A 26,477-nucleotide genomic window follows, 5' to 3' on the forward strand; every position below is an offset into this window, starting at 1 on the left:
GGAGATAGAGGGAGGAGGAGATAGAGGGGAGGAGGAGATAGAGGGAAGAGGAGATAGAGGGAGGAGGAGATAGAGGGAGGAGGAGATAGAGGGAGGAGGAGATAGAGGGAGGAGGAGATAGAGGGAGGAGGAATGGGGACGAGAAGGGAATAGGGAGAAGGAATATCTACGGTTTAAACCAAAGATTATAGAGCAGAGCTCTTTGGTTTAAACCAGCATCTACAGCTCTTTTCTGCACTCTCCACATCATGAGAGGGATAGATCGAGTAAAATGCACAGAATCTCTTGCCCAGAGTAGGGGAATCGAGGACCAGAGGACATAATAATAATACTAATAATAACTTTATTTATAGAGCACTTTAAAAACAACCGCTGTTGCAACAAAATGCTGTACATGACTAATCATGGACAAAAAATTATTACACGACAATAAAAAACATTAAAAGAGAGAGTAAAAACAATAAAATTAAAAACATTAAAAGCACTAAAACAGGAGCAAAGTCTCAAGCAGGGTCAAAAGCCAAGGAATATAAATGTGTTTTAATACTGGTTTTGAAGATGGACAGTGAGCGAGCCTGTCTGATGTGCAACGGCAGTGTTCCATAGCGCCGGAGCAGCAACAGAGAAGGCTCTATCCCCTCTGAGCTTCCGCTTAGACCTCGGTACCTCCAGGAGCAGCTGATCAGCTGACCTGAGGCACCGGGCAGGAGCGTATGGATGAAGCAGCTCAGAGGTAAGGCGGGGCGAGCCCATTTAAAGATTTAAAAACAAATAAAATAATTTTAAAATGAACTCGAAAGTACACCGGGAGCCAGTGGAGGGAGGCCAGAATTGGCATTATGTGCTCCCTTTCGAGTTCCAGTTAAAAGGCGAGCAGCAGCATTTTGAACCAACTGGAGACGAGCCAGGGAAGATCGAGCAACTCCAAAATAGAGTGCGTTACAGTAATCCAGCCTAGATGTGATAAAGGGATGGATTACTGTTTCAAAATGCTGCCGCTCAAGAATGGGCTTCACCTTTGCCAGCTGCCTTAAGTGAAAGAAGCTGGACTTAACCACCGCGCCTATTTGATGATCTAATTTAAAATCACTGTCCACCCTAAAACCCAGGTTTAAAACTGTTGGCTTCACATACCGTGCCAGGGGACCGAAGTCAACAGGGGGAGGTTCACGGCAGCCATTTGGACCAAACATTATCACCTCTGTCTTCTTTTCATTAAATCCTAGAAAGTTTAGGGCCATCCAGGACTTAACATAGGGTTAAGGTGAAGGGGAAAAGATTTAATAGGAATCTGAGGGGTAACATTTTCACACAATGGTGTATGCAATGAGCTGCTGGAGGAGGTGGTTGAGGCTGGGATTATCCCAATGTTTAAAAAAAACTGGTACATGGATAGGACAGGTTTAGAGGGTGGGTGGGACTAGTATAGCTGGGACATGTTGGCAAGGAGGAGGGAATAGGCAATAGGGAGGAGGAGGAGGAGGGAATAGGGAGGAGGGGGGAATAGGGAGGAGGGGGGAATAGGGAGGAGGGAGGAATAGGGAGGAGGGGGGAATAGGGAGGAGGGGGGAATAAGGGGGGGTGGAATGGGGAGGAGGAGGGAATAGGCAGAGGGGAGGTGGGAATATGAAGGGGTGGGAGGACGAAGGGGGAATAGGGAGGAGGTATATGGAAAAGGGAATATGGAGGGGATTGAGGAGGATGGATTATGTCGCCTCTCGTCTCTGATGGGTAGAAGGCGATGATTTTACCGACCATGGGACATCAGGGCTCCAAATTAATCTCATTATTAATACAATGCATTTAGTTAATAAAGAAAAGAGGTTTAATGGGGGAAGGTGAATTGTTAGCGGTGATGTTACCCTTGCCAAGGCGCCGATGGTCCTCGAGTGACAACACGATGGAGGGAGGGAGGGAGGGAGGAGACGAGGCGGTGGAGAAGGGGGGCAACGCGGACCCGCCCCAATGTACGGTGGAGCGGCTCCAAAACACACACAACAAAATATATATATATATATATAATAAAGGGAAGGGTTTAATGGGGAATGTGGAGGTGAATTGTAAGCGGTGTTGTTGTTGTCGAGGGTCCCCTAGTGACAAGATGGAGGGAGGGGACGAGGCGGTGGAGAAGGAGGGCGGCGCAGACCCGCCCCAATGTACGGTAGAGCGGCTCCAACAACAGTTCCATGAATATAGATATTTAATAAAGACAAGAAGAGTCTAATGGGCAATGTGCAGGTGGTTTGGTGATGCTGTTGTTGTCAAGGCGTCGTGGGTCCCCGAGTGGCAAGATGGCGGGAGGGGGGGACGAGGCGGGCGGCAACGCGGATCCGCCTTCATGGGCGGGGATGTTCACCCGGCGACGACACACGAAGCGGGCAATGGGTCGCAGCGCTTTTATTTAAGCCGCCGTGTGGCGGCGAGCAGCTGCTCACTCACTATCCCCGGTGGCGACAGGGAGACATGGAGCTCGGCTCTCGGCTGGCAGTCGGCCTGCTCCTGTTGGCCCTGTGCTCGGCACAGCCCGTCAAGTTCAAGGACTGCGGTGAGTCCACTGCTCCCTTTCTCTTCACACACACACACACACACACACAAAGTGATGGGGGTCACTAACTCAGCGGGACAGGCAGCATCTCTGGAGAACATGGATATAGGTACAAAATACTGGAGTAACTAACTCAGCGGGACAGGCAGCATCTCTGGAGAACATGGATTATAGGTACAAAATGCTAGAGTAACTAACTCGGAGGGAAATTTAGCATCTCTGGAGAACATGGATTATAGGTACAAAATGCTAGAGTAACTAACTCAGAGGGACACTTAGCATCTCTGGAGAACATGGATTATAGGTACAAAATGCTAGAGTAACTAACTCGGTGGGACAGGCAGCATCTCTGGAGAACATGGATTATAGGTACAAAATGCTGGAGTAACTAACTCGGAGGGAAATTTAGCATCTCTGGAGAACATGGATGATAGGTACAAAATGCTGGAGTAACTAACTCACCGGGACAGGCAGCATCTCTGGAGAACATGGATATAGGTACAAAATGCTGGAGTAACTAACTCGGAGGGACAGGCAGCATCTTTGGAGAGAAGGAATGGGTGACGTTTCGGGTCCAAACCCTTCTTCAGTCTAACTCTTTGTCCAAGTGGACACTTCATTAGTGTGTAGGAAGGAACTGCAGGTACTGGTTTAGAGTGCAAGTCTCCTCGGTAGAAAATTAAAGAAGCCAGACACAAAATGCTGGGGTAACTCAGCGGGTCAGGCAGCAACTCTGGAGAGAAGGAATGGGTGATGTTTATAGAGCACCATTTACACTATATTTCGCTTGGGTAGCTTACAACCCAAGTATGTGGCCGAACCCGAAATGTCACCTTTTCTTTCTCTCCAGAGATGCTGCCTGTCTGAGTTACTCCAGCATTTTGTTTCTATCTTCAGTGTAAACCAGCATCTGCAGTTCCTCCACGTTTCATCTGCTCCACTGTGAAATGTCCTCGAGGTAATGCCTACTTTGAAGAAGTTCTCCTCCTCGCTCCAACAAGGGTCTGAAGAAGGGTTTCCTTCCTGAAACATCACCCAATCCTCTCCAGAGATGCTGCCTATCCTGCTGAGTTACTCCAGCATTGTAAACCAGCATGTGCCATTCCTTATTGCACTACAAATTTCAGTCGTCCTGCTTAGTTTGAAGAAGGGTCTCGACCCGAAACGTCACCCATTCCTTCTCTCCAGAGATGCCGCGTGAGTTACTCCAGCTTTTTGTGTCTATCTTTAGTTTCATTGTTTGTTTCCACTCATTACCACCTACCCCATAGCCAACCATGGACCATTGTGGGCTCTATCTTTCCTTGATCATCATTGCTGGCTTTGATTTGTTCTCATCATGTCTTTCATTCTTCTTTGTACCTTTCATACCTCTAATTTACCTCTCACCTCAATCTCAGTCTGAAGAAGGCTCTACCTGAAATGTCACCTATTCCTTTTCTCCAGAGATGCTGCCTGAGCCGTTGAGTTACTCCAGCATTTTGTGACAATTTTCGCTGTAAACCGGCATCTGCAGCTTCTTCTTACACTTATCCTAAAGAAGTATTGTAATTGTACTTTTATTCTTGTAGTGAAGTGATTGGTAATTTTCTAGTGAGATGTATATTTGAAATTATTATATTCTTTGTAACTAATAGCAAAATGGGTCCTGATTTTAAAGATGTGATTGTATATTTAAATTTGTTATCTTTGTAATTAATGCCACTTCTGTAAGGATGCATGATGTTGAAGGATTTGAGAGAGGTTGTTGAAATTGACCAATTTCACGTCCTGGATTGATATTATATTGATTACCTGTTATGTGTTGGTGTGAATTTTATTACTTCAAGGCAGATTCTGTTTCAAACTGGATTGGTTTATAAAATCATGAGGAGTATCTTAGATGGTAAGGTGACAGCAGATGGATTTAAAGGGCAACATTTTCTCAAAAGCTGGTGGATATATGGAATAAGTTGCCAGAGGAAGTGGTCGCGGCACGTACAATTACCAAGTTTAAAACACATTGGGCAGGTACAAGGATAGAAAAGAGTTGGAGAGACAAGATGGGCCAAAGAGCTCTGACTTTAATCACCAATGAATTAATTTGTCTCCCATTTCGTTGCAGGATCTACAACTGGAAAAATTATTATAGTGGATATCACACCCTGCCCATCACTGCCATGTATACTCCGCAAAGGACAGTCTTACGCTGTGAATGTGACTTTTGCCAGCAGTAAGTCTTGATTTAAAAATGCATTATTGGCACCGATAGCACAGTTTAGAATCCGTGCAGCTCAGAACAAAGCTTTTCAGTATTTTGAATGTGCCAGTTCTCCGTAAAGCAATCTAGTTGGTTCTTTTTGTAGCGCTTACTTCTTTCTTTATTGTGTTACATATTGTGATTTGTGCCTTTCAGCAATGGATTTTCACTTTTCAGCACTAGTATTTAAGTATGTAATATTGTGGCGGAGGGGTATGTGTATGGGCGGGGGGCGTGGGCAGGAGGGCTTGTGGGCAGGGGGAGTTGTGGGGGGAGAGGGGTGTGGGCGGGGGGGGAGTGAGCTCGGAGAAAAGACGGGGGAAGAGCCATGGGGAAGGGGGCACCACGGGGGGGGGGGGGGAGGAGCCAACGAGGGGGACCAGAGGGGTAGTGGCTGGAATTGGTGGTACGATGGGGACTCCAAGCGGCCGCTGGTCGTTCTCCTCTGCCGGGATCAGAGTCTCCGCTTTCCGATTGGTAACATCGACGCCATCTCCGATTCCAGGCTGGTTCTCCGTTGCTGGGCTGGGTCTCCCACGCTGGACTGGGCCGGGTCGGGTCGCTGGGCTGCTGCTTGGGGCGGGGCTGCTGCTTGGGGCGGGACTGGGCTGCTTGGGGCTGGGCTGCTTCGGGTCCCTCCAAAAGTCCGGTTGGAGACCTCCGCCGGTCACCCTCAGCTCCAGTAAAGATGCGAAGGTACAGGAAGGGGCTGACCGTCCCAGGGAGTGACGGGAAGAGACTAACCCGCGCGGAGAGATCGATCTGCTCACGCGTGGTTTTTAAGATTCTTAAACCTCACTACCTTTTACGACATTCAACCGATCGGAACGAAACTTGACGCACTCACAGCACAGGAAAACAGGTGAATGAACTGGCGAAAAATCGTAGCACTATCGCAAACCGTTTTTGCGCAAATAGAAAGACCGCCAAACCCGAAGATAACAAGATCAGAGTTTTAGTTATGTATAGATAGATAAAATAGAGCTAATCAGTTGCTTGGAAATGCGAAAGGCACGAATGATGCTTTTCCCGTGACTTCTATTGTGATAATGACCTTTGTGTCCCATATATAGACTATGAATTGCCTGTTGTTGAAAACCTGCTCTTGAATAAATGAGAGCTAATGATTGTAATTTCTTTCACAGAAACATCAAGTCAAAGAATAGTGGCTGCAGTTTACGGCATTATGAGTGGCATTCCAATTCCATTTAATGTCCCTAATAGTGATGGTTGTAAATCTGGGATTCAGTGTCCCATTCGGAATAATCAGATCTACCACTACCTCAATTACTTGCCAGTAAAAATGCAATACCCATCAGTAAGTGAATTGCAATGTGTATTGTTTAATCATTGTTTTGTCTCGGTAATATTTGGTCTAAACATACATTATGTACTAACGCTCTTTGGAATGCAGACTGATCCACTACTCCATCCAGTGAGGATATTGTGTAATTTAAGATGTTCTGGTTCTGGTTGATTACTGTGCAAACACCTCATAAGTGGTTATCTCGCGCAGGTCGGAGTGAGTAGAGTAGCGATTACATTTTGAAGTGGGCCTTTTTGACCAAGTTGAGGAGATCTAGTTGCTCAATCCCCTTTTTAAATGACTTAACATCAACTTCTTAAGCAAACTGGGATGTTTGATTCTAAAATATCTTAATAATTAATATATCTAATAATTAATAATAATAATAATAATTAATTTTATTTATGGGCGCCTTTCAAGAGTCTCAAGGACACCTTACTAAAATTTAGCAAGTAGAGGAAAAACATGTAAGGGGAATGAAATAAATAGTAGAGACATGACTAGTACACAAATTAAAGACAGAATTCAATTCAAAACACAATATGAGGCAATTCATGCACAGATGAAAAGGGAGGGGGACGTGGGGCTAAGGATATGTGGCTGTTCCAACAAAATCATGATTTGAATAACACTTACAACAGTTCCACTGGCTCTCAGCAGTCCATTCATGTTGGTGATACAGCCCTCAGATTGGTGCAAGAGCTCCACTTTTCTAGAGAGTGTCACTATATGCAGGTGCAGCAGAATACTGGACAATCTTCAGCTTTGCATTTTCTTGATGTGAGCAAAGCCATGTCGTCATTAGCACCCTGAACAATTGCTACATGAGCAATAAAACAAAGTTCACATGGAAACTTAACTTAAAAAAATATATTGTCCTATCGAATATTTCAAAATCTCAAGTCCAGCAACCTTTGTGGAATGTGGAGCTGAGGGATGGAACTCTATTTAACTTTTAGTAGGGGTATCCAGAAAATTGCCTTTCTTGTGAATGTGCTTTTTACTAGCTAAATAAATGTTGGTGTATCTCAGTTTTCATTTAGTTCAAGTGGGAAAACAATTGTTTAAATATAAAGTACAAGTTTATAATGTCTTGCATATCCTGGACAGATGCAGAATCCATTAACCACTCCATCTAATATTTGCCTCCATTTTCTTTTTTTTCATTTCATTTTGGTGGGTTTTGCTCTTGTTATCAGCAAAACCTGCTGTTCATACACCTGGTCACTTGGAAAATCCACAAGGTTGGACCAAAGTGTTCCCAATCTGCTTCCTCAAATGTAAAACTAAGATGGAATATCATGCATTTCGAATCCGACCTTTCTGTCCTGGGACGAATCCGACCTTTCTGTCCTGGGCCTCCTCCATGACCAGAGTGAGGCCCACCGTAAATTGGAGAAGCAGCACCTCATATTTTGCTTGGGCAATTTGCAACCCAGCGGTATGAACATTGACTTCTCCAATTTCAGGTAGTCCCTGCTTTCTCCTCCCCTTCCCAGCTCTCCTTCAGCCCACTGTCTCCGCCTCTTCCTTTCTTCTTCCCCCCCACCCTCACATCAGTCTGAAAAAGGGTCGACCCGAAATGTCGCCTATTTTGTTCGCTCCATAGATGCTGCCTCACCCGCTGAGTTTCTCCAGCATTTTTGTCTACCTTCGATTTTCCAGAATCTGCAGTTCCTTCTTAAACATTTTATGCATTTTTATTAGTTGCCGATGGACCGTTATGTTGAAATTTTGGAAGCTATTAGCTAAACCTCAAACCTCGGGGATTGAAACACTGTATTCATTGTTGCATAGTATGTTGGGCAGAGGATGAACAAAGACAATCTGTCCAATGTGTCACTGAATGCTTTCAGGAATTGCATTTCAACTTTTCATTGAAGTCATCTCAAGACTGCATGTGTTAATCTGAGATTAGGCACCATGTTGCACTTGTTTTAAGTGTGGTAAACAGTGAAGACGATACTTAAAATGCAAGATGACCTAGCTGGGATGAAATTAATGTGCAGATAATCAGCTGATGAAACGTTGAATGTTGAAATTATTTCTTAGACCAGTTCTTGGGATGGGAGATTTCACCTGTAAATTTAAAGCGGAGAAACTAGGGTTGTTCTGGAGACAGGATGGTTGAGAGATGTTTTGATGGGATAAATGGAAGGAAGGTAGTCCCATTAATGGTTGATTCATATGCCCACCAATTCTCCAACACAGCAGGTTATTTACAATAGCCAGTTAACCTACTGATTAGTTATTGGGATGTTGGAGGAAACCAGAGCACCTTGAAAGTGGGGGAAAATGTGCAAACTTCACACGGGCAGACCACAGGTTGGGATTGAACTGACTGCTGCACCACAATGCTATCTGGAGTTTACTGCCTGTAATGTTGAGGAAACATGATCAATCATTGCATAAAAGTGAACTGGGAGATTTTTTTAAAGAGTTGTGGGGAATGAGCATGGAAACTGGAGACAGCTTGGCCTTTAGAGCATTCTAATGATCATAAAACCACTTATTTTCTTTTCCCAGGTTAAATTGGTGGTTGAATGGGAACTGAAGGATGAACTTGACCGAGACCTGTTTTGCTGGAGGATCCCTGTACAGATTTCCAGTTAAATTAATTTATATTCCTCAGCACTGCAACAATATCCAAGTCCATTTATCCCCACGAACCAAGATGGTTCCTTTACCTGTGTATGTGAGCACTGGGCCAAATTAAAGCAACATTTCTGTTTTGCACAAATTGGAATATTTTGAACATGTGTTTCTAAACAATGATTTATCCAAACCATGCGTTTTTGTAGACAATAAACATGTGAATGACCGTTAAATGTGAATTTGTACAATCTGGGTGCTTTCAATGTTCTTCGGTTGATCGCACAGGACAAAGGATGACTTGCTTCCACTTTGGTTCTTTGGGTTCTGACATGATTGAAGCCAATGTGGGACCCTTTCTACCCCTAGTGGGGCAGGGGGTGCTTAACACCATGGGTAAATGGGCAGTTTGAGGCTATGTGCTTGTACAGCTATACATGCTGGCCCACATTCCACTCTGAGAATTCCAGTCTGAAGAAGCGTTTCAACCTGAAATGTCACCCATTCCTTCTCTCCAGAGATGCTGCCTGACCCGCTGAGTTACTCCAGCATTTTGTCTATCCACTCTGTGTGGACATGGAAACCCTTGGTTCGATAGTATGTTGCTTCTTTTTCCCTGAGAGTTTTGAGCATAGCTTTGAAACTTTATCTCTGTCCGTTTGATAATCTGTGCCCAGGACAGAGCTTGGAACAGTATGTTTCTTAGTGGAGGCTGGGGATGTGCGTACAGACAGTGAGGCTTGCCCTATAGAGTCAGTATAGTGTAACTAAGGCCTGGTGGGATTTTTGATCTTGAAGACAACATTGATGTCAGTTCACTTACCCTCCCAGTGGAGAAAATTTGCAGAGAAATTGGTGGTGGTATCTTCACTGCCTTGAGGTATCTATTGTCCAATACTCCAAATCAAGGAAGCTTAGGAGGCAGTAATCACTACCGCTTGATACAACACAAGTGCTAGGCATTGTGGTCTTGGTGTTCTATCCTTAGTGGAGCAAAGGCATTGCACGCCTACTGAATGTGATTGTGGATTTCAAAAACGATGTCTGTCTGAGAAATGGAGGTGATTGACTCTTCCAGAATCTCGCTATGAAAGTTTGCCCGTGAAAATCGAAAACCTCGTCTTGGGAACAGATGCGACAGAGATGGAGAAATTGAGAGTGGGGGATAATGTCTTTGCAAGACGCAAGGTGGGAGGAAGTGTAGTCCAGATAATGCTGGGAGTCGGTGGGTTTGTAGAAGACATCAGTCGATAATCTGCCCCTGTGACGGAGACAGCGCGATCAGGAAAGGGGTATCAGAGATGGTCCAAGTTCATTTGAGAGCAGGGTGGAAGCTAGTGGTAAAAGTTAACGACATCAACATGTTCTGCATGGGTACAGGAGATAGCCTTGATGCAGTTGTCACTGTAGCAAAAAAAAGTTGGAGATGTACTACCAGGGTATATTTGGAACAAGGACTAGAGGTCCAGGGCTAGAAGGTCTGAGCTAAAGGGAAAGGTTGAGTAGGCTCTCCCTACGCTATTCTTTGGAGCGCAGGAGGATGAGGGGTGATTTTATTGAGATGTATAAAATCATGAGAGGAATAGATCGGATAGACGCACAGAATCTCTTGCCAAGAGTACGGGAATCGAGGACCAGAGGATATAGGTTTAAGGTGAAGGGGAGAAGATTAAATAGGAATCTGAGGGGTCATATTTTTGCACAAAGGGTGGTGGGTGTATGGAACAAGCCGCCAGAGGAGGTAGTTGAGTCAGGGACTGTCCCATCATTTAAGAAACAATTAGGTACATGGATTGGACAGGTTTGGAGGGATATAGGCCAAACACTGGCAGGTGGGACTAGTATAGCTGGGACATGTTGGCCGGTGTGGCAAGTTCGGCCAAAGGGTCAGCTTCCACACCGAATCACTCGATGACTGTTCGACATAACCAACAAAAAGGGAATAGCCTGTGGCAACACCTTTAACTGCTGCATCTGCTCCCAAAATGAGGCTTTCCATTGTCGGACATCTGAGGTATCCTTGTTCTTTAGTAAATGTGGTCTCTCCTCTGCTGTCAAAGATGGATCCCTCGCTGGTAGTTCTTCTGTGTCCTGTAGTTCTGCTCCTGCTCCCGCTGTCATTAGGTGGAACAAGGATAGAATATTCCTGGTCCTCACCATTCACTCCACCAACACATCATCCCCTGACATGTCCATCACCTCCAACGGGAACCCAACACCAGTCACATCTTTTCATCCTCTCCCCTTTCTGCTGTCTTCAAAGACTACTCCCTCTGCTACTCCTGATGCAATGCCAGAGGGTCAGGGGGTGGAAGTTAGTGGAGTGTCTATTACTAAGGAGAAGGTGTTTGGGAAGCTGAAAGGGCTGAAGGTGGATAAGTCACCTGGACCGGATGGACTGCATCCTAGGGTTCTGAAAGAGGTAACTTTAGAAATTGTGGTGGATTTAATAGTGATATTTCAAGAATCACTAGTCAGGAGTGGCTCCAAACGATTGGAAAATTGTCGATATTACCCCGCTGTACAAGATGGGAGCTATGACCTTATGACCCTATATCCCTGCCCTCGCCTCCATCCAGGGACTCCAGCAGGTGAGATAGATGCACCTCTTCTAACCTCATCCACTGTATCTGGTGTTTGAGGCCTCCTGTAAGACCAAGCATAAACTCAGTAGCTAGTTCGCTGAACACTTGCCAAGCCTTGCTGGGTCTTCTGGTTCCTAACCACTAACTCCTCTTCCCATTTCTGTCCTGGGCCTCCTCCATTGCCAGACTTAGACCACAAACAAACTGGAGGAACAGCATATTGGGTAGCTAACAGTCCAATGGTGTGAACATTGAATTCTCCAATTTTAGGTAGCCAACCCTTCCCTCTCCCTTCTTCCCTTGAATACCCCCCCTCACCTCTGTACCCCACCTGGCCTAGCAACTATTTCTCCTCCTATTCCTTCACAGTTTAAGGATAAAGGGGAAATCTTTTCAGACTGAGATGAGAAAACATTTTTTACACAAGAGAGTGGTGAATCTCTGGAATTCTCTGCCACAGAATGTAGTTGAGGCCAGTTCATTAGCTATATTTAAGAGGGAGTTAGATGTGGCCCTTGTGGCTAAAGGGATCAGGGGGTATGGAGAGAAGGCAGGAACAGGATACTGAGTTGGATGATCAGCCATGATCACATTGAATGGCGGTGCAGGCTCGAAGGGCCGAATGGCCTACTCCTGCACCTATTTTCTATGTTTCCACCTACATTATGTCTTCCAGCTTCACAAATTGTAACTCCTCAATCCTTCGGCCTCACACCTACCTTTAAATGTCTGGCTTTTGTCCAACCAGCTGCCTATCAAAACAAAACCCTCACCTGTATCAACCTATTGCCTGCCAAGCTTTATGCTGCCCCTCCTCTCTTCCAGCTTTCCTCTTTTCTCGCCCCCCACCCACCATCTACAATCACCACCCAAAACGTTAAGTTATTCCAGTCTGAAGAAGGGTTTCGGCCCGAAACGTTGCCTATTTCCTTCGCTCCATAGATGCTGCTGCACCCGCTGAGTTTCCCCAGCAATTTTGTGTACCTAAGTTATTCCAGCACTTCGTGTCATACATGGAAACAGGCCCTTCGGTCCAACTTGCCCATGCTGCCCAAGATCTCCCATCTACATGAGTCCCATGTGCCTGCATTTGGGCCATTCTAAACCTTGTGTAAGAAGGAACTGCAGATGCTGGTTTCAACCGAAGATAGACACAAAATGCTGGAGTATTCTTCAGTCCTATACAATACTGTGTGAATAGTTCACATCAAAGATCCTATAGCTCGCTTTAGGATCTTTGGTTCTGGACTGTGACCCCCTTGTCCTTCTCTGTTCCTTCCTGCGCGAATGTCGGGGTTGTAGATTGGAAATGGGGGGCGGGTAGAGAGAGGAGGAGGCAGAGAGAGGGTTGGGTGGAGCCAGCGATGGGGGATAGGAGGAGGAGGGAGGGAGGGAAAGGAGGAGGGAGGTGGGAAAGAGCAAAGATCCAGCTTGCTATAGGATGTTTGGGAACGAGTGGGGAAAGGAGGAGGAGGAGGAGGAGGCAGCGTGGGGTGGAGCTGTGAGGCTGCGCTGCGCTGCGCCGGCCCCCGGGAGGCGGGGAAGCCGAGTCATGTGAAGCTTGGGGCGGGGAGCGGAACCAGCGCTTGCCGTTGCTGGATCTCTGGTTGTTGGGGTCTGAGACATGGGGCGCCGGTGCTGTGTGGTCGCTGCCTCGCTGCTTCTGCTGGGGCTGGTCGCCGGTGAGCCGGTGAAGTACCAGGACTGCGGTGAGTCGTGGGGAGGGAGGGTGGGATATTCCCTGGGCTGTGGCCAACTTCCCTCCCCTCCCCACCCCACCCCTCCTCTCCACTGTTCAATGCAAAGTTCACTCGCCGCGTTTACTCTTTCTCTTGCTGCAATCAAACTGTTTCTCCAGTCGTTACGTCTCATTTGTTAACAGGAAGAATAAATACAAGGGCCACTTCCTGGGTGCGGTGCCAGGTTTGCAATGGTTACCCTATCCACCCCTCTCCCCCTTCCTCCCTGCCCCCCCCCCCCCCTCTCTCCCCGTTCCTCCCTGCCCCCCCTCTCCCCCCTCTTTCCCTCCCCCCCTCTTTCCCCCCCCCCTTTCCCTTCCCCCCCCTTTCCCTCCCCCCCTCTTTCCCTCCCCCCCCCTTTCCCTTCCCCCCTCTTTCCATTCCCCCCCTCTTTCCCTCCTCCCATCCCCCCTCCTCCCTTCATCCCCCTCCTCCCTTCACCCCCTTCCCTTTCCTCCCTTCACCCCCTCCTTCTTCCACCCCCCTCCTCCCTTCATCCCCCTCCTCCCTTCACCCCCTCCTTCTTCCACCCCCCTCCTCCCTTCATCCCCCTCCTCCCTTCATCCCCCTCATCCCTTCCTCCCTTACCCCCTCCCCCTTCCTCCCTTCACCCCCTCCTTCTTCCACCCCCTCCTTCTTCCTCCCTTCACCCCCTCCACCCTTCCTCCCTCTCCCCTCCCTCTTCCTCCCTTCACCCCTTCCTCCCTCTCCCCTCCCCCATCCTCCCTTTCCCCCTCTCCCCATCCTCCCCCCCTCTCCCCCATCCTCCCTCCCCCCCCCTCTCCCCCATCCTCCCTCCCCCCCCCTCTCCCCCATCCTCCCTCCCCCCCCCTCTCCCCAATCCTCCCTCCCCCCCATCCTCCCTCTCCCCCATCCTCCCTCCGCCATCCTCAACCCCCCCCCCTCTTCCCCTCTCCCATCGCCCCCCCTTCCCCTCCCTCATCTTCCCCTCTTGCAAGGGTGGGGTGGTGGAGGTCAGATACCACAGTGGCGTTTAAGATGGTTTTGGAGACACACGTGGATATGCAGGGCGACGATTCGTGTACAAACAAGATAGATTGGTTTGACTTGGCCCCATGTTTGGCATTGCTGTGAGCCTACGGGCCTGTTCCTGAACTGCTCCCCGTTCTGTGGTACCATTGTGTGACTCACGTTCATGTGATTTAGAAAAATGAGTGGGTTCCTCACAAACATTTCTTTGTGAAACTATCGCTGACAGCAGACCAAGCAGGAAGAATCAATTGACACCGTTTTACATACGCAAGCACTGCGTTCTACTTTCAGAAGAAGTGGGCCTGTCCCACAACGTCACCTATCCATGTAGGAAAGAACTGCAAATAAAAAAGAATTGTGTAGGAAAGAACTGCAAATATTGGTTTACGTACACGATAGGCATAAAATGTGGAGTAAATCAGCGGGTCAGGCAGCATTTCTACAGAAAAGGAATAGCTGAAAATAATTATAGAGCAGGCAGTGAAGAAAGCTAATGGAATGTTGGCCTTCATAACGAGAGGATTTGAGTATAGGATTAAAGAGGTCCTTCTGCAGTTGCACAGGGCCCTGGTGAGACCACATCTGGAGTATTGTGTGCAGTTTTGGTCTTCTAATTTGTGGAATTCTTGTTATTGAGGCAGTGCGGCGTAGGTTCACAAGGTAAATCCCAGGGATGGCGGGACTGTCATATGAGGAAAGATTGGAAAGACTGGGCTTGTATTCACTGGAATTTAGAAGGATGAGAGGGAATCTTATAGAAACGTATAAAATTATAAAAGGACTGGACAAGCTAGGTACAGGAAAAATGTTCCTAATGTTGGGGGAGTCCCGAACCAGGGGCCAATAGACAATAGGTGCAGGAGTAGGCCATTTGGCCCTTCGAGCCAGCACCGCCATTCAATGTGATCATGGTTGATCATCCCCAATCAGTACCCTGTTCCTGCCTTCTCCCTATATCCCCTGACTCTGCTATTTTTAAGAGCCCTATCTAGCTCTCTCTTGAGAGCATCCAGAGAACCTGCCTCCACCGCCCTCTGAGGCAGAGAATTCCACAGGCTCACCACTCTCTGTGAGAAAAAGTGTTTCCTCGTCTCTATTCTAAATGGCTTACTCCTTATTCTTAAACCGTGGCCCCTGGTTCTGGACTCCACCAACATCGGGAATATGTTTCCTGCCTCTAGCGTGTCCAAACCTTTTACAATCTTATATGTTTTAATGAGATTTCCTCTCATCCTTCTAAACTCCAGAGTGTACAAGCCCAGCTGCTCCATTCTCTCAGCATGTCCCGCCATCCCGGGAATTAACCTTGTAAACCTCCACTGCACTCCCGCAATAGCAAGAATGTCCTTCCTCAAATTAGGGGACCAAAACTGCACACAATACACCAGGTGTGGTTTCACTAGGGCTCTGTACAACTGCAGAAGGACCTCTTTGCTCCTATATTCGATTCCTCTTGTTATAAAGGCCAACATGCCACAGTCTAAGAATAAAGGGGAGGCCATTTAAAACTGAGATGAGAAAAAACTTTTTCACCCAGAGAGTTGTGAATTTGTGGAATTCTCTGCCACAGAATGCAGTAGAGGCCAATTCACTGGGTGAATTTAAAAGAGAGTTAGATAGAGCTCTAGGGGCTAGCGGAATCAAGGGATATGGGGAGAAGGCAGGCACGGGTTACTGATTGTGGATGATCAGCCATGATCACAATGAATGGCGGTGCTGGCTCGAAGGGTCAAATGGCCTCCCCCTGCAACTATTTTCTATGTTTCTCTGACGATGATGCCTGACGCATTGAGTTACTCCAGCAATTTGAGTCCCTTTTCTGCATTCTGTTCTGCCAGTTTCAATGAGTGTTACATCTGTTCTGATGTGACATTTTCCACATCAGCACTTGTGACTTGATGCTTAAATGGAAATTGTTTCCACCACAGGTGATGGCTAGCAACCACATCTATTCCATTTCCTGGGTGGTGTTCCCCTTCTTGCCTTCCACAAACATCAGCCTCCACATTTTAAATGATCATTCAATGTGAGGCCACCACCAGAGAGAATGGAGCGGCTGGGCTTGGACACTCTGGAGTTTAGAAGGATGAGAGGGAATCTCATTGAAACATATAATATTGTTAAGGGCTTGGACACGCTAGAGGCAGGAAACATGTTCCCGATGTTGGGGGAGTCCAGAATCCGGGGCCACAGTTTAAGAATGAGGAGTAAGCCATTTAGAACGGAGACGAGGAAACACTTTTCCTCACAGAGAGTGGTGAGTCTGTGGAATTCTCTGCCTCAGAGGGCGGTGGAGGCAGGTTCTCTGGATGCTTTCAAGAGAGAGATGGATAGGGCTCTTAAAAATAGCGGAGTCAGGGGATATGGGGAGAAGGCAGGAACAGGGTACTGATTGGGGATGATCAGCCATGATCACATTAAATGGCGGTGCTGACTCGAAGGGCCGATTGCATTCTGTCGCACTTCCATCTGACCTGTCACGTTGCCTCATGCACTGTTCTAACAAAGCCCAAAGGTAAGGTCAACAAAAATCTTCTGTTTAGGCTACACAGTGACAGGACACAGTTCCACTGTTTCAGATAACCTGCTTTCCCTGTTTAGTTTAGTTCAGAGATACAGCGCTGAAACAGGCCCTTCGGTCCACCAAGTCCGCACCGACCAGTGACCCCCAACGCACACACTAGCAACAATCTTTTTTTTAACATTTACACAAGCCAATTAACCTTCAGATCTGTACATCCTTGGAGTGTGGGAGGAAACCGAAGATCTTGGAGAAAACCCACGCAGGTCATGGGGAGAAAGTGCAAATTCCATACTGACAAGCACCCGTAGTCAGAATCGAACCCAGGTCCCTGGCGCTGTGAGGCAGGGACTCTACCACTGGGGTGGGAGATTGCAACCTTCACGTGGTCTGCCCTGTTTCGACGAATGCAATCAACCCGGCGTGCACAATCAAATAAGATCAAATAGAACAAGTCCTACAACTTTAGGCTGTGCCCGCCATACGCAAGAAGAAGAAGATTCTACCACTGTGCCACTGTTGTGTCAGAACTGAGGAAAAGGTCAACAATCTGCAATGTTTACTCCCTTTCCCTCATGTGATGGGCTGTTTTGTTTAATATTTGCACTATTTTGTTATCTCTGCTGAAGTTTGTACGACCTACTGCTGCCTAAATCGCCCACGAACTCAGCTTGCAAAATTATGATGACTCCATTTCAATGATCATTTAAAATGGCGTGGCTTGGCATGCCTTTGTGTGTCGCACTTTCTTGTATCGGTTTTTCGTTTGGAACAGCAGTATGCGGTCATCTCCAAAATAGCTGTTGCTTCTGAAGTATATCGTGGAAAACTGGCAGTTATCAAAGAGGAAGTATTAAACTGACATAGAAACTAAACCAAAGGCTTTTTTCATGGTATTTTAATTTTGGTCCCATGTTGATGTTATATTTCCTCTTTCAATGGTGAAATGTTCAGTATGTATATACTTGCATCTATTTCTGGCACTTGATCTAAACAACAATTTAAAAAGTAAACACATTTGAACTGATTCATACATTGAGGTGGACTGGGCTTGAGGAAGCACATGGGGTTTTCCAGAACTGTCTAGCTGGGGCAAAAGTAGGAATTACTCAAGACTTTCTGAATTTGATGAAACATTGGACAAAACTGCAGCAATCACAGCCTGCAGCCAGCTCTCAGACTCTACCCTCATTCAAGATAAACTTGCCGTGTCCAAACCAGTACTGCAGCCTGGTGCCATGCAGCGACAGACCCGTCCCCGCCAGTACTGCAGCGACAGACTAGCACGGTGGCGCCCAGCGGTAGAGCAGCTGCCTCACAGCGCCAGAGACCCGGGTTTGAACCTGTCTGCGGGTGCTTGTCTGTACGGAGTTTGTACGTTCTCCCTGTGACGTGCGTGGGTTTTCTCTGAGATCTTCGATGTCCTCCCACACTCCAAAAACGTACAGGGTTTGTAGGTTAATTGGCTTGGTGTAAATGTAACAAAAATTGTCCCCAGTGTAGGTGGTGGACAGTGTTAAGGCCCTGTCCCACTTACGTGTCCTTGGAACGCAATTTACGCGACCTCATCGCTTTAGTGTGCGGGGATAACTGGCCGGCGCGGAACCGGTGGGCCTTAGGGCCTGTATCCACGCTGTATCTCTAAACTAAACTCAATTAAACCTGTCTCCACCAGTACTGCAGCAAAGTGCCGTACAGTGGCAGACCTGTCCACACCAGTACTGTAACACCGTGATAGACCTGTCCACACCAGTACTGTAACACCGTGATAGACCTGTCCACACCAGTACTGTAACACAGTGCCGTACAGTGGCAGACCTGTCCACACCAGTACTGCAGCAAAGTGCAATGCAGGGGCAGAACTCCACTCACTTTTCTTGAATTTTAGCTTGCGTCTTGTGACTTTGCTTTTAATAGAATGCGGGATTCCTAACATTTTCCTTCTTTCCCGTGTCCAGTCGGCCAGAGTTCCTCTGCAGTGCTCCCTGCATGGATAATTTTGTCACAGACTTGCCGATTCACCACTCTCTTTCTCTGAGCACCAACTGCTTTTCTTGTTAGTTTTATTTTAGATGAGGAACTAGTCTAGAAACTAGAGCCTTCAGCATTTCATGCAGTTGTATCATGTGCTTTAAGAACTCGCTTGTGCAATTCATGTAATGTGAGAGAAGTGACTTGTGTTCATTCTCTGAAGAAGGATCCTTGGAATTGTAGTCCCGAACTACTATCTACCTCATTGGAGACTGTCGGATCATCTTTGAGCAGACTTTATTGGATTTATCTTTCACTGAGGGAGGGGGGAGATCAATGGACAATGGAGGACCCGGGTGTGGGGGGGGGGGGGGGGGGGGGGGGGGGGGGGGGGGGAATGCCGGGGTTACTTGAAGTGAGATAAATCAATATTCGTACCACTGGGCTGTAAGCTGCCCAAGCTAAATATGAGATGCTGTTCCTCCAATGTGCGTTTAGCCTCACTCTGGCAGAAAGTTCTGTGGGAATGGGAAGGAGAATTAAAGTGTCCAGCAACCGGGAGATCAGGTTGGTTCAGGCGGATTGAGCGAAGGTGTTCAGCGAAACGATCGCCCAGTCTGCGTTTGGTCTCGCCGATGTATAAGAGTCCACATCTTGAACAACGGATACAGTAGATGAGGTTGGAAGGGGTGCAAGTGAACCTCTGCCTAACCTGAAAAGGCTGTCGGGGTCCCTGGACAGAGTCGAGGGAGGAGGTATAGCGAGAGGTGTTGAATCTGCTGTGGTTGCAGGGGAAGGTACCTGGGGCGGGGGTGGTTTGGATGGGAAGGTACACGATTCCCCGCTGCAGTACATAACTGATCCAAAGAGTGCATTAAACCCCTGTCAATCTATCTGTGTGCCTCTCTGTTGTAAGTGACATCAATTTTTGTCTTTCAGGTTCTGAATCAGGGAAACTTATTGTTGTGGATGTCAGTCCCTGTCCCTCCCTACCATGCAAACTTATCAAAGAAAAAACCTACGATGTTAATGTCACCTTTGTGAGCTGTAAGTGAGAATGTGATGCTCAACCTTTTGTGCGTGGCCTCCATGCCCTGTTCTCTTTAGGTCCAGTTTGGTTTTTTTTAACGTATTTCTGCAATTCCTGAGCTAAAGGTTTTTAAAGCTCCGTGCTTGGACCAAACTGCTCCGTGCTTGGACCAAACATTCTGTTTAACCGCAAAATGGACAAAGATCTGAAATGTAGACGAACGATTAGGTTGCAGTTATATCAAATATGACGGTAATAGATTAGAATGAAAATATTACAAAAATCACCAAAAAGAATGGGCTGAGGGACGAATAGAGAAATAAATGACTCTTTAAAGTATTGGCAGTAAAAGGATTTCAACTGTGAAAGAGCCCTGCGATGAAATTTTTGCAGGTAGACAAAAATGCTGGAGAGACTGAGCGGGTGAGGCAGCATCTATGGAGCGAAGGGATAGGTTTCCGTTTCGGGTCGAGACCCTTCTTCAGACTTTCAGAATGAAATTTTTGCAGATGATTTGTGGCTATCCCGGTTAAAATGGGAAGTGGAGATAGAGGAAGTAGAGATATCGTTAAGGAAGTGTTAACGTGGCAGAACGTTGTATCAATTAGCAGAACAGAAACAGGATCTTCTGTACTTTGCGTACAGTTTTGGTCTCCTAATCTGAGGAAAAAATCTGTGGCCCTTGTGGCTAAGGGGATCAGAGGGTATGAAGAGAAGGCAGGTACGGGATACTGAGTTGGATGATCATCCATGATCATATTGAATGGCGGTGCAGGCTCGAAGGGCCGAATGGCCTACTCCTGCACCTAATTTCTATGTTTCTATGAAAGACATTCTTGCCATAGAGGGAGTACAGAGAAGGTTCACCAGTCTGATTCCTGGGATGGCAGGACTTTCATTTGAAGAAAGACTGGATAGACTCGGCTTGTACACGCTAGAATTTAGAAGATTGAGGGGGGGATCTTATAGAAACTTACAAAATTCTTAAGGGGTTGGACAGGCTAGATGCAGGAAGATTGTTCCCGATGTTGGGAAAGTCCAGAATTAGGGGTCACAGTTTAAGGATAAGAGGGAAGTCTTTTAGGACCGAGATAAGAAAACCATTTTTTACACAGAGAGTGGTGAATCTGTGGAATTCTCTGCCACAGAAGGTAGTTGAGGCCAGTGCATTGGCTATATTTAAGAGGGAGTTAGATGTGGCCCTTGTGGCTAAAGGGATCAGGGTGTATGGAGAGAAGGCAGGGATGGGATACTGAGTTGGATGATCAGCCATGATCATATCGAATGGCGGCAGTGCAGGCTCGAAGGGTCGAATGGCCTACTCCATCACCTATTTTCTATGTTTCTAATCAACATAAAACTTCCTGGATCAGAGATGTGGCATAAATTGGCCAAATTCTCAATGAGTAAACATCGGGACGATGTCTGTGCAACAAGATGTCAAGCATAGTAGTGCAGCATCTCTTGCTTTCCCTCTCTCTCCGCCCCTCCCCCATCCTAGTTCTACTGTCCTCCTGATTACATTTTACTGATTGTATGCCTCATTGTCAACTTCCCTTCAGCCAACAATGAACACTTCCTTATCATTATCTGCATTGATCTGTCATTTTCACACCATGCACGTCCATATCTCTAGACTCCCTCACCCCTGACTCTCGGTCTGAAGAAGGGTCTCCGACCCGAAACTTCACCCATTCCTTCTCTCCGGAAACGCTGCCTGTCTCGCTGAGTTACTCCAGCATTTTGTGTCTATATCTTCGGTGTAAACCAGCATCTGCAGTTCCTCCCTACACAGAGCTGCTACCTTGCAGGTCTAATGATATGGATTTGACCCTGACCTCCAGTGCCACTTTGTGACCCTGTGGGTTTCTCCTGGGGGATTCCTGCTTTTCCCCACATAATGCGCTGGCTGGTTAAATGGCCCCTGGAAATTGCCCCCTCTAGGTGGGTGGTCGGAAGGTTGAAGTGGAGTTGATGAACACGTGAGAGGGAATAGATTACAAGGAAGAAGGTGGGGAATGGGATCGTTTTAAGAGCTGCCTTAAGATTTAAAGCATTAAATGGTCAAAGTGCTATTTACTTGTAGATTGCTATATTACACGGGCAGAGTGGAGTTTTTCTAAGGTATATTTTAATTGTACATATAGTTATTTGATATTGTTGTCATGTTTGGGGAGGTGCTATTTTGAATATGCGGAAATCTCCCGTCTCCATTTTAACCCACTTCAGTCGTATCCCGCGCTCATAAGTCATGGAGAATGAGATAGTGCAACCCCAGCGGTGTGAACATTGACTTCTCTAACTTCAGATAGCCCTTGCTTTCCCTCTCCGTCCCCTCCCCCTACCCATTTCTCCCACTAGTCTCACTGTCTCCGCCTACATTCTATCTTTGTCCCGCCCCCTCCCCTGACATCAGTCTGAAGAAGGGTCTCGACCCGAAACATCGCCACTTCCTTCTCTCCAGAGATGCTGCCCGCCCCGCCGAGTTAACTCCAGCATTTTGTATCTAATGGATGTTGTTCTGCCAATTGCCTGTAATATTTGTGTAACTCGAGGATGAATATCTTTCAGAATTTACTGTTTTTCCCTTATCTTTCAGTAACTGACACCTTATCGAGTAAGGCGGAGGTTCGTGGTATCCTGGCTGGCCTTCCAGTTCCTTTTAATCTCCCGAATGATGATGGGTGTAAATCTGGCATTCATTGCCCTATTCGGAAAAATCAAAAATGCAACTACATTAATACCTTGCTGATAAAATCTATGTATCCCTCAGTAAGTATATTCCGGAAACAGACTCTATAATGTACCTTAGATAGACACAGAATGCTCAAGTAACTCTGCGGGACAGGCAGCATCTCTGGAGAGAAGGAATGGGCCTTTCTTTCTCCCTAGAGATGCTGCCTATCCCGCTGAGTTACTCCAGCTTTTTGTGTCTATCTTTGATTTAAACTAGCATCTGCAGTTCTTTCCTGCACATCTACAGTTCCTTTCTACACCACAATATACCTTGTACTTCTAGATCTATTCATTGGAAGTTAGGCTAAATACTGTGCAAGTTACACTCCCTGCAGGGTGGGCTGTGTGTAGCCCATACAGAACAAGAACGTGGCTTTGGGATGTCTCCAACTAATCCATTGCCACATTCTGGTTCCATCCCTTGAGCACCAGAGCAACAACTCACGATGGAACTCTGGAAACGTGTGCATCTGCTATCCAGAATCTAAACAACATACACAGGAAGGAACTGCAGACGCTGGTTTGCACCAAAGATGGACACAAAATGCTGGAGTAACTCAGCGGGACAGGCAGCATCTCCAGAGGGAAGGATTGGGTGACTTTGGGTCAAGGCCATTCTTCCTTGCTGGAGAGTAGGAGGAATCACAGAGGGGAGGCATTGAGAGAGAATGTCGAACTCTCGTTGGAGAGAAGAGGAAAACGTCTTTGAAGTAGGCATACCTTGAGATTTCGCAGTGGAGCAGACGAAATGTGTCGGAAGAGTCTCGACCCGAAACATCACCCTTTCTTCTCTCAAGCGATGCTGCCAATCCCGCTGAGTTACTCCAGCATTTTGTGACTTTCTTTGGTGTAAACCAACCAGCATTGGGTGTTCTTTCCTACACATTTAGTCTGCTCCACTGCGAAATCTGCTCAAGGTATGCCTACTTTGAAAACGTTCTCCTCTCTCCGACAAGAGTCCTGCATAAGTGTGAGGTGCTACATCGTGGCAGGACAAATCAAAATAGGACGTACATGGTAAATGGTAGTGAGTTGAGGAATTGAACAGAGGGATCTGGGAATAACCGTGCATAGTTCCCTGAAGATGGAATCTCATGTAGATAGGGTGGTAAAGAAAGCTTTTGGTGTGCTGGCCTTTATAAATCAGAGCATTGAGTATAGAAGTTGGGATGTAATGTTAAAATTGTACAAGGCATTGGTGAGGCCAATTCTGGAGTATGGTATACAATTTTGGTCGCCTAATTATAGGAAGGATGTCAACAAAATAGAGAGAGTACAGAGGAGATTTACTAGAATGTTGCCTGGGTTTCAGCAACTAAGTTACAGAAAAAGGTTGAACAAGTTAGGTCTTTATTCTTTAGAGCGCAGAAGGTTAAGGGGGGACTTGATAGAGGTCTTTAAAATGATGAGAGGGATAGACAGAGTTGACGTGGATAAGCTTTTCCCATTGAGAGTAGGGAAGATTCAAACAAGAGGACATGACTTGAGAATTAAGGGACAGAAGTTTAGGGGTAACATGAGGGGGAACTTCTTTACTCAGGGAGTGGTAGCTGTGTGGAATGAGCTTCCAGTGGAAGTGGTGGAGGCAGGTTCGATTTTATCATTTAAAAATAAATTGGATAGGTATATGGACGGGAAAGGAATGGAGGGTTATGGTCTGAGTGCAGGTAGATGGAACTAGGTGAGAGTAGGTGTTCGGCACGGACTAGAAGGGCCGAGTTGGCCTGTTTCCGTGCTGTAATTGTTATATGGTTATTATATGGTTATAATACCCTCTGTCACTGGTCCCCCTCTGATTCCTCACGCTCTCCAACAGGAGGAAGTGTCTTGGCCTGAAATGTCATCCAAACAACCTAGTTTGCCATGGATTTGTTGGATGTGGAAGGATGTTTCCACTAGTGGGAGAGTCTAGGACTAGAGGTCATATCCTCAGAATTAAAGGACGTTCCTTTCGGAAAGAGATGAGCAGGAATTTCTTTAGTCAGAGGGTGGTGAATCTGTTGAATTCTTTGCCACAGAAGGCTGTGGAGGCCAAGTCAGCGGATAGTTTTAAGGCAGAGATAGATAGATTCTTGATTAGTACGGGTGTTAGAAGTTATGGAGAGAAGGCAGGATAATGGGATTAGGAGGGAGAGATCGATCAGCCATGATTGATTGGTGGCGTAGACTTGATGGGCCGAATGGCCTATTTCTGATCTTATGTATTATAGACTGCAGTGGAAGGTAAGGAAGGAGATTGCTGTGGGCTTGATAGATTTTTTTTTAATTGGTCTCGGGAAACATTCTAGGCAACTGCAAGTATGAGTTTAGGTTGTGTAGTTTTTTGTTACCTGAACAGACATGTTAGGCTGAAAGATTTCTTCCTCTGCCCTAAATATTAAGGAATAGAAAATTAGATGGCCATTAATCAAAGATAAATTACATGGAGTGTGATTGTGGAGCAGAATAGAAAGTAAATGATTTGAATTGCTTGTTACAAATAAATCTATTTAAACTTTCCAAAGGCTCATTTGCAAAGCTGTAAAATACCTCTCATAGAATTATAGAGGCTGACAGTGTGAAAAGAGGCCCTTCGGCCCAACTTGCACACACCGGTCAAAATGTCCGTTCCACACTAGTCCCATCTGCCTGCATTTGGCCCATATCCCTCAAAAATTATCCTATCCATATAACTGTTTAAATGAGTCTTAAACGTTGCGATAGTGCCTGCCTCAACTATCTCCTCCGGTAACTTGTTTCATACACCTATCACCCTTTGTGTGAAAAGGTTACCCCCAGGTTCCTATTATATAATTCCTCACCCCTCCCCTCACCTTAGACCTGTCCTCTGGTTCTCAGTTCCGCTACTCTGGGCAAGAGACTCTGTGCGTCTACCCGATAATTTCCGCTCATGATTTTGTACACTCTGGGGGACACAAAAGGTTGCTTCCTTTTCAGTATTTGGCTGGAGACCCCCGTCTTGACGCACCCTTTTATTTGGCTGTACAACACTCATCTCTATTTTAGTTTCCCTTCATGTTTCATCTCTGTGCCCCGGGACCTGGCACTGCTACACTGCTCTTGAGCTTTATCAGCCTAATAGATTTTAAAAAGGGAACCTGTAGACTGTAACCTGTTAGTCTGTGAGTTGCAGTTTCTGTATCCATTGGGCCCACAGAGATGAAAAAGATAATGTGAAAAGTTTTATGAACAAAGGCCTTAAATATTCTATTTTGATGACCAGGATTTTGGGGGATAGAGTATTTAATCTTGTGGTGTGGCTGCCTACGTCAAGCATTGTTGTTGAATAGATTAGTGGTTACTTGCAAACCTGTGTTGAGATTGGGTTAGTGCATTTTGGTAAGAGTTTTTTTTTGGTGTGATTTTAGTTAAGAGGTGACACATGCCTATGAGTATTGAGGACATGGGCATCCATGGTTGTCTATGGGGCATCTTGACATGGGCAAGTTGAGTTGAAGGGCCTATGGGACATCTTGACATGGGCAAGTTGAGTTGAAGGGCCTATGGGACATCTTGACATGGGCAAGTTGAGTTGAAGGGCCTATGGGGCATCTTGACATGGGCAAGTTGAGTTGAAGGGCCTATGGGGCATCTTGACATGGGCAAGTTAAGTTGAAGGGCCTATGGGGCATCTTGACATGGGCAAGTTGAGTTGAAGGGCCTATTTTCGTGCTGTATGACTCTCTGACATAATTGGAATTGACTATTGAGGGAAAAATAGTTGCTTTTGGTGGCATGATCACATGATTTTTTTTTGTTTTTCCTTCTTTCCTGTAGATTAAATTGGAGGTTGAATGGATGTTGAAGGATGATAAAGGCAAAAAGATCTTCTGCTGGATAATTCCTGTTGAGATCTCCAGCTAAACCACCAGCTCCAAGAGCAGCTGACACTCTTATTTGAAGATCGTGTCATCAGCTGTACCATAGGAAACTAAACCAAATTTTGGAAAATGAGAACTTTTTCATTTAAAACGTGCACAAATTTGTACCTATAGAGCATAATTTTTTAGAATTTGTATGATCTGCTCCTGACTTTAATATGGATCAATTTTGTAAACTAATCTGCATGAGCCAATAAAAAACATTATTACAGATTGAATGTTTTGTTTTTCAACTAAAAATTAATATTTTTGCATTTGTAAACTGAAGAATGAGCTGCTTTATTCTGAAACTGTTTCTAACTATTAAACTTGCATTCATATTCTGCTGTGTGTAGATGG

General features: G+C 46.2%; 2 protein-coding genes across 2 annotated transcripts; both read left to right on the forward strand.

Moving 5' to 3' along the window:
- Positions 1–2,341: 2,341 nt before the first annotated feature.
- On the forward strand, positions 2,342–8,918 carry npc2 (NPC intracellular cholesterol transporter 2). Its single transcript, XM_033027649.1, has 4 exons — positions 2,342–2,545; positions 4,650–4,757; positions 5,930–6,102; positions 8,617–8,918. Exons 1-4 carry the CDS (start codon positions 2,464–2,466, stop codon positions 8,701–8,703), a joined length of 450 nt encoding a protein of 149 aa, XP_032883540.1. The 5' UTR covers positions 2,342–2,463; the 3' UTR covers positions 8,704–8,918.
- A 3,862-nt stretch (positions 8,919–12,780) lies between these two features.
- On the forward strand, positions 12,781–26,457 carry LOC116977222 (NPC intracellular cholesterol transporter 2-like). Its single transcript, XM_033027650.1, has 4 exons — positions 12,781–12,976; positions 19,431–19,538; positions 22,121–22,293; positions 26,035–26,457. Exons 1-4 carry the CDS (start codon positions 12,892–12,894, stop codon positions 26,119–26,121), a joined length of 453 nt encoding a protein of 150 aa, XP_032883541.1. The 5' UTR covers positions 12,781–12,891; the 3' UTR covers positions 26,122–26,457.
- The last annotated feature ends 20 nt before the right edge of the window (positions 26,458–26,477 follow it).

The sequence above is a fragment of the Amblyraja radiata genome, chromosome 9 (assembly GCF_010909765.2).
Source record: "Amblyraja radiata isolate CabotCenter1 chromosome 9, sAmbRad1.1.pri, whole genome shotgun sequence".
Classification (NCBI taxonomy): domain Eukaryota; kingdom Metazoa; phylum Chordata; class Chondrichthyes; order Rajiformes; family Rajidae; genus Amblyraja; species Amblyraja radiata.

Bases quoted from the DNA above. Each gene is read 5' to 3' on its own strand.
- npc2 (XM_033027649.1), top strand. From the start codon at position 2,464: ATGGAGCTCGGCTCTCGGCTGGCAGTCGGCCTGCTCCTGTTGGCCCTG. The intron at 2,546-4,649 runs GTGAGTCCACTG...ATTTCGTTGCAG, and splicing joins CGTCAAGTTCAAGGACTGCG to GATCTACAACTGGAAAAATT. The intron at 4,758-5,929 runs GTAAGTCTTGAT...TTTCTTTCACAG, and splicing joins GAATGTGACTTTTGCCAGCA to AAACATCAAGTCAAAGAATA.
- LOC116977222 (XM_033027650.1), top strand. From the start codon at position 12,892: ATGGGGCGCCGGTGCTGTGTGGTCGCTGCCTCGCTGCTTCTGCTGGGG. The intron at 12,977-19,430 runs GTGAGTCGTGGG...TTTGTCTTTCAG, and splicing joins GGTGAAGTACCAGGACTGCG to GTTCTGAATCAGGGAAACTT. The intron at 19,539-22,120 runs GTAAGTGAGAAT...CTTATCTTTCAG, and splicing joins TAATGTCACCTTTGTGAGCT to TAACTGACACCTTATCGAGT.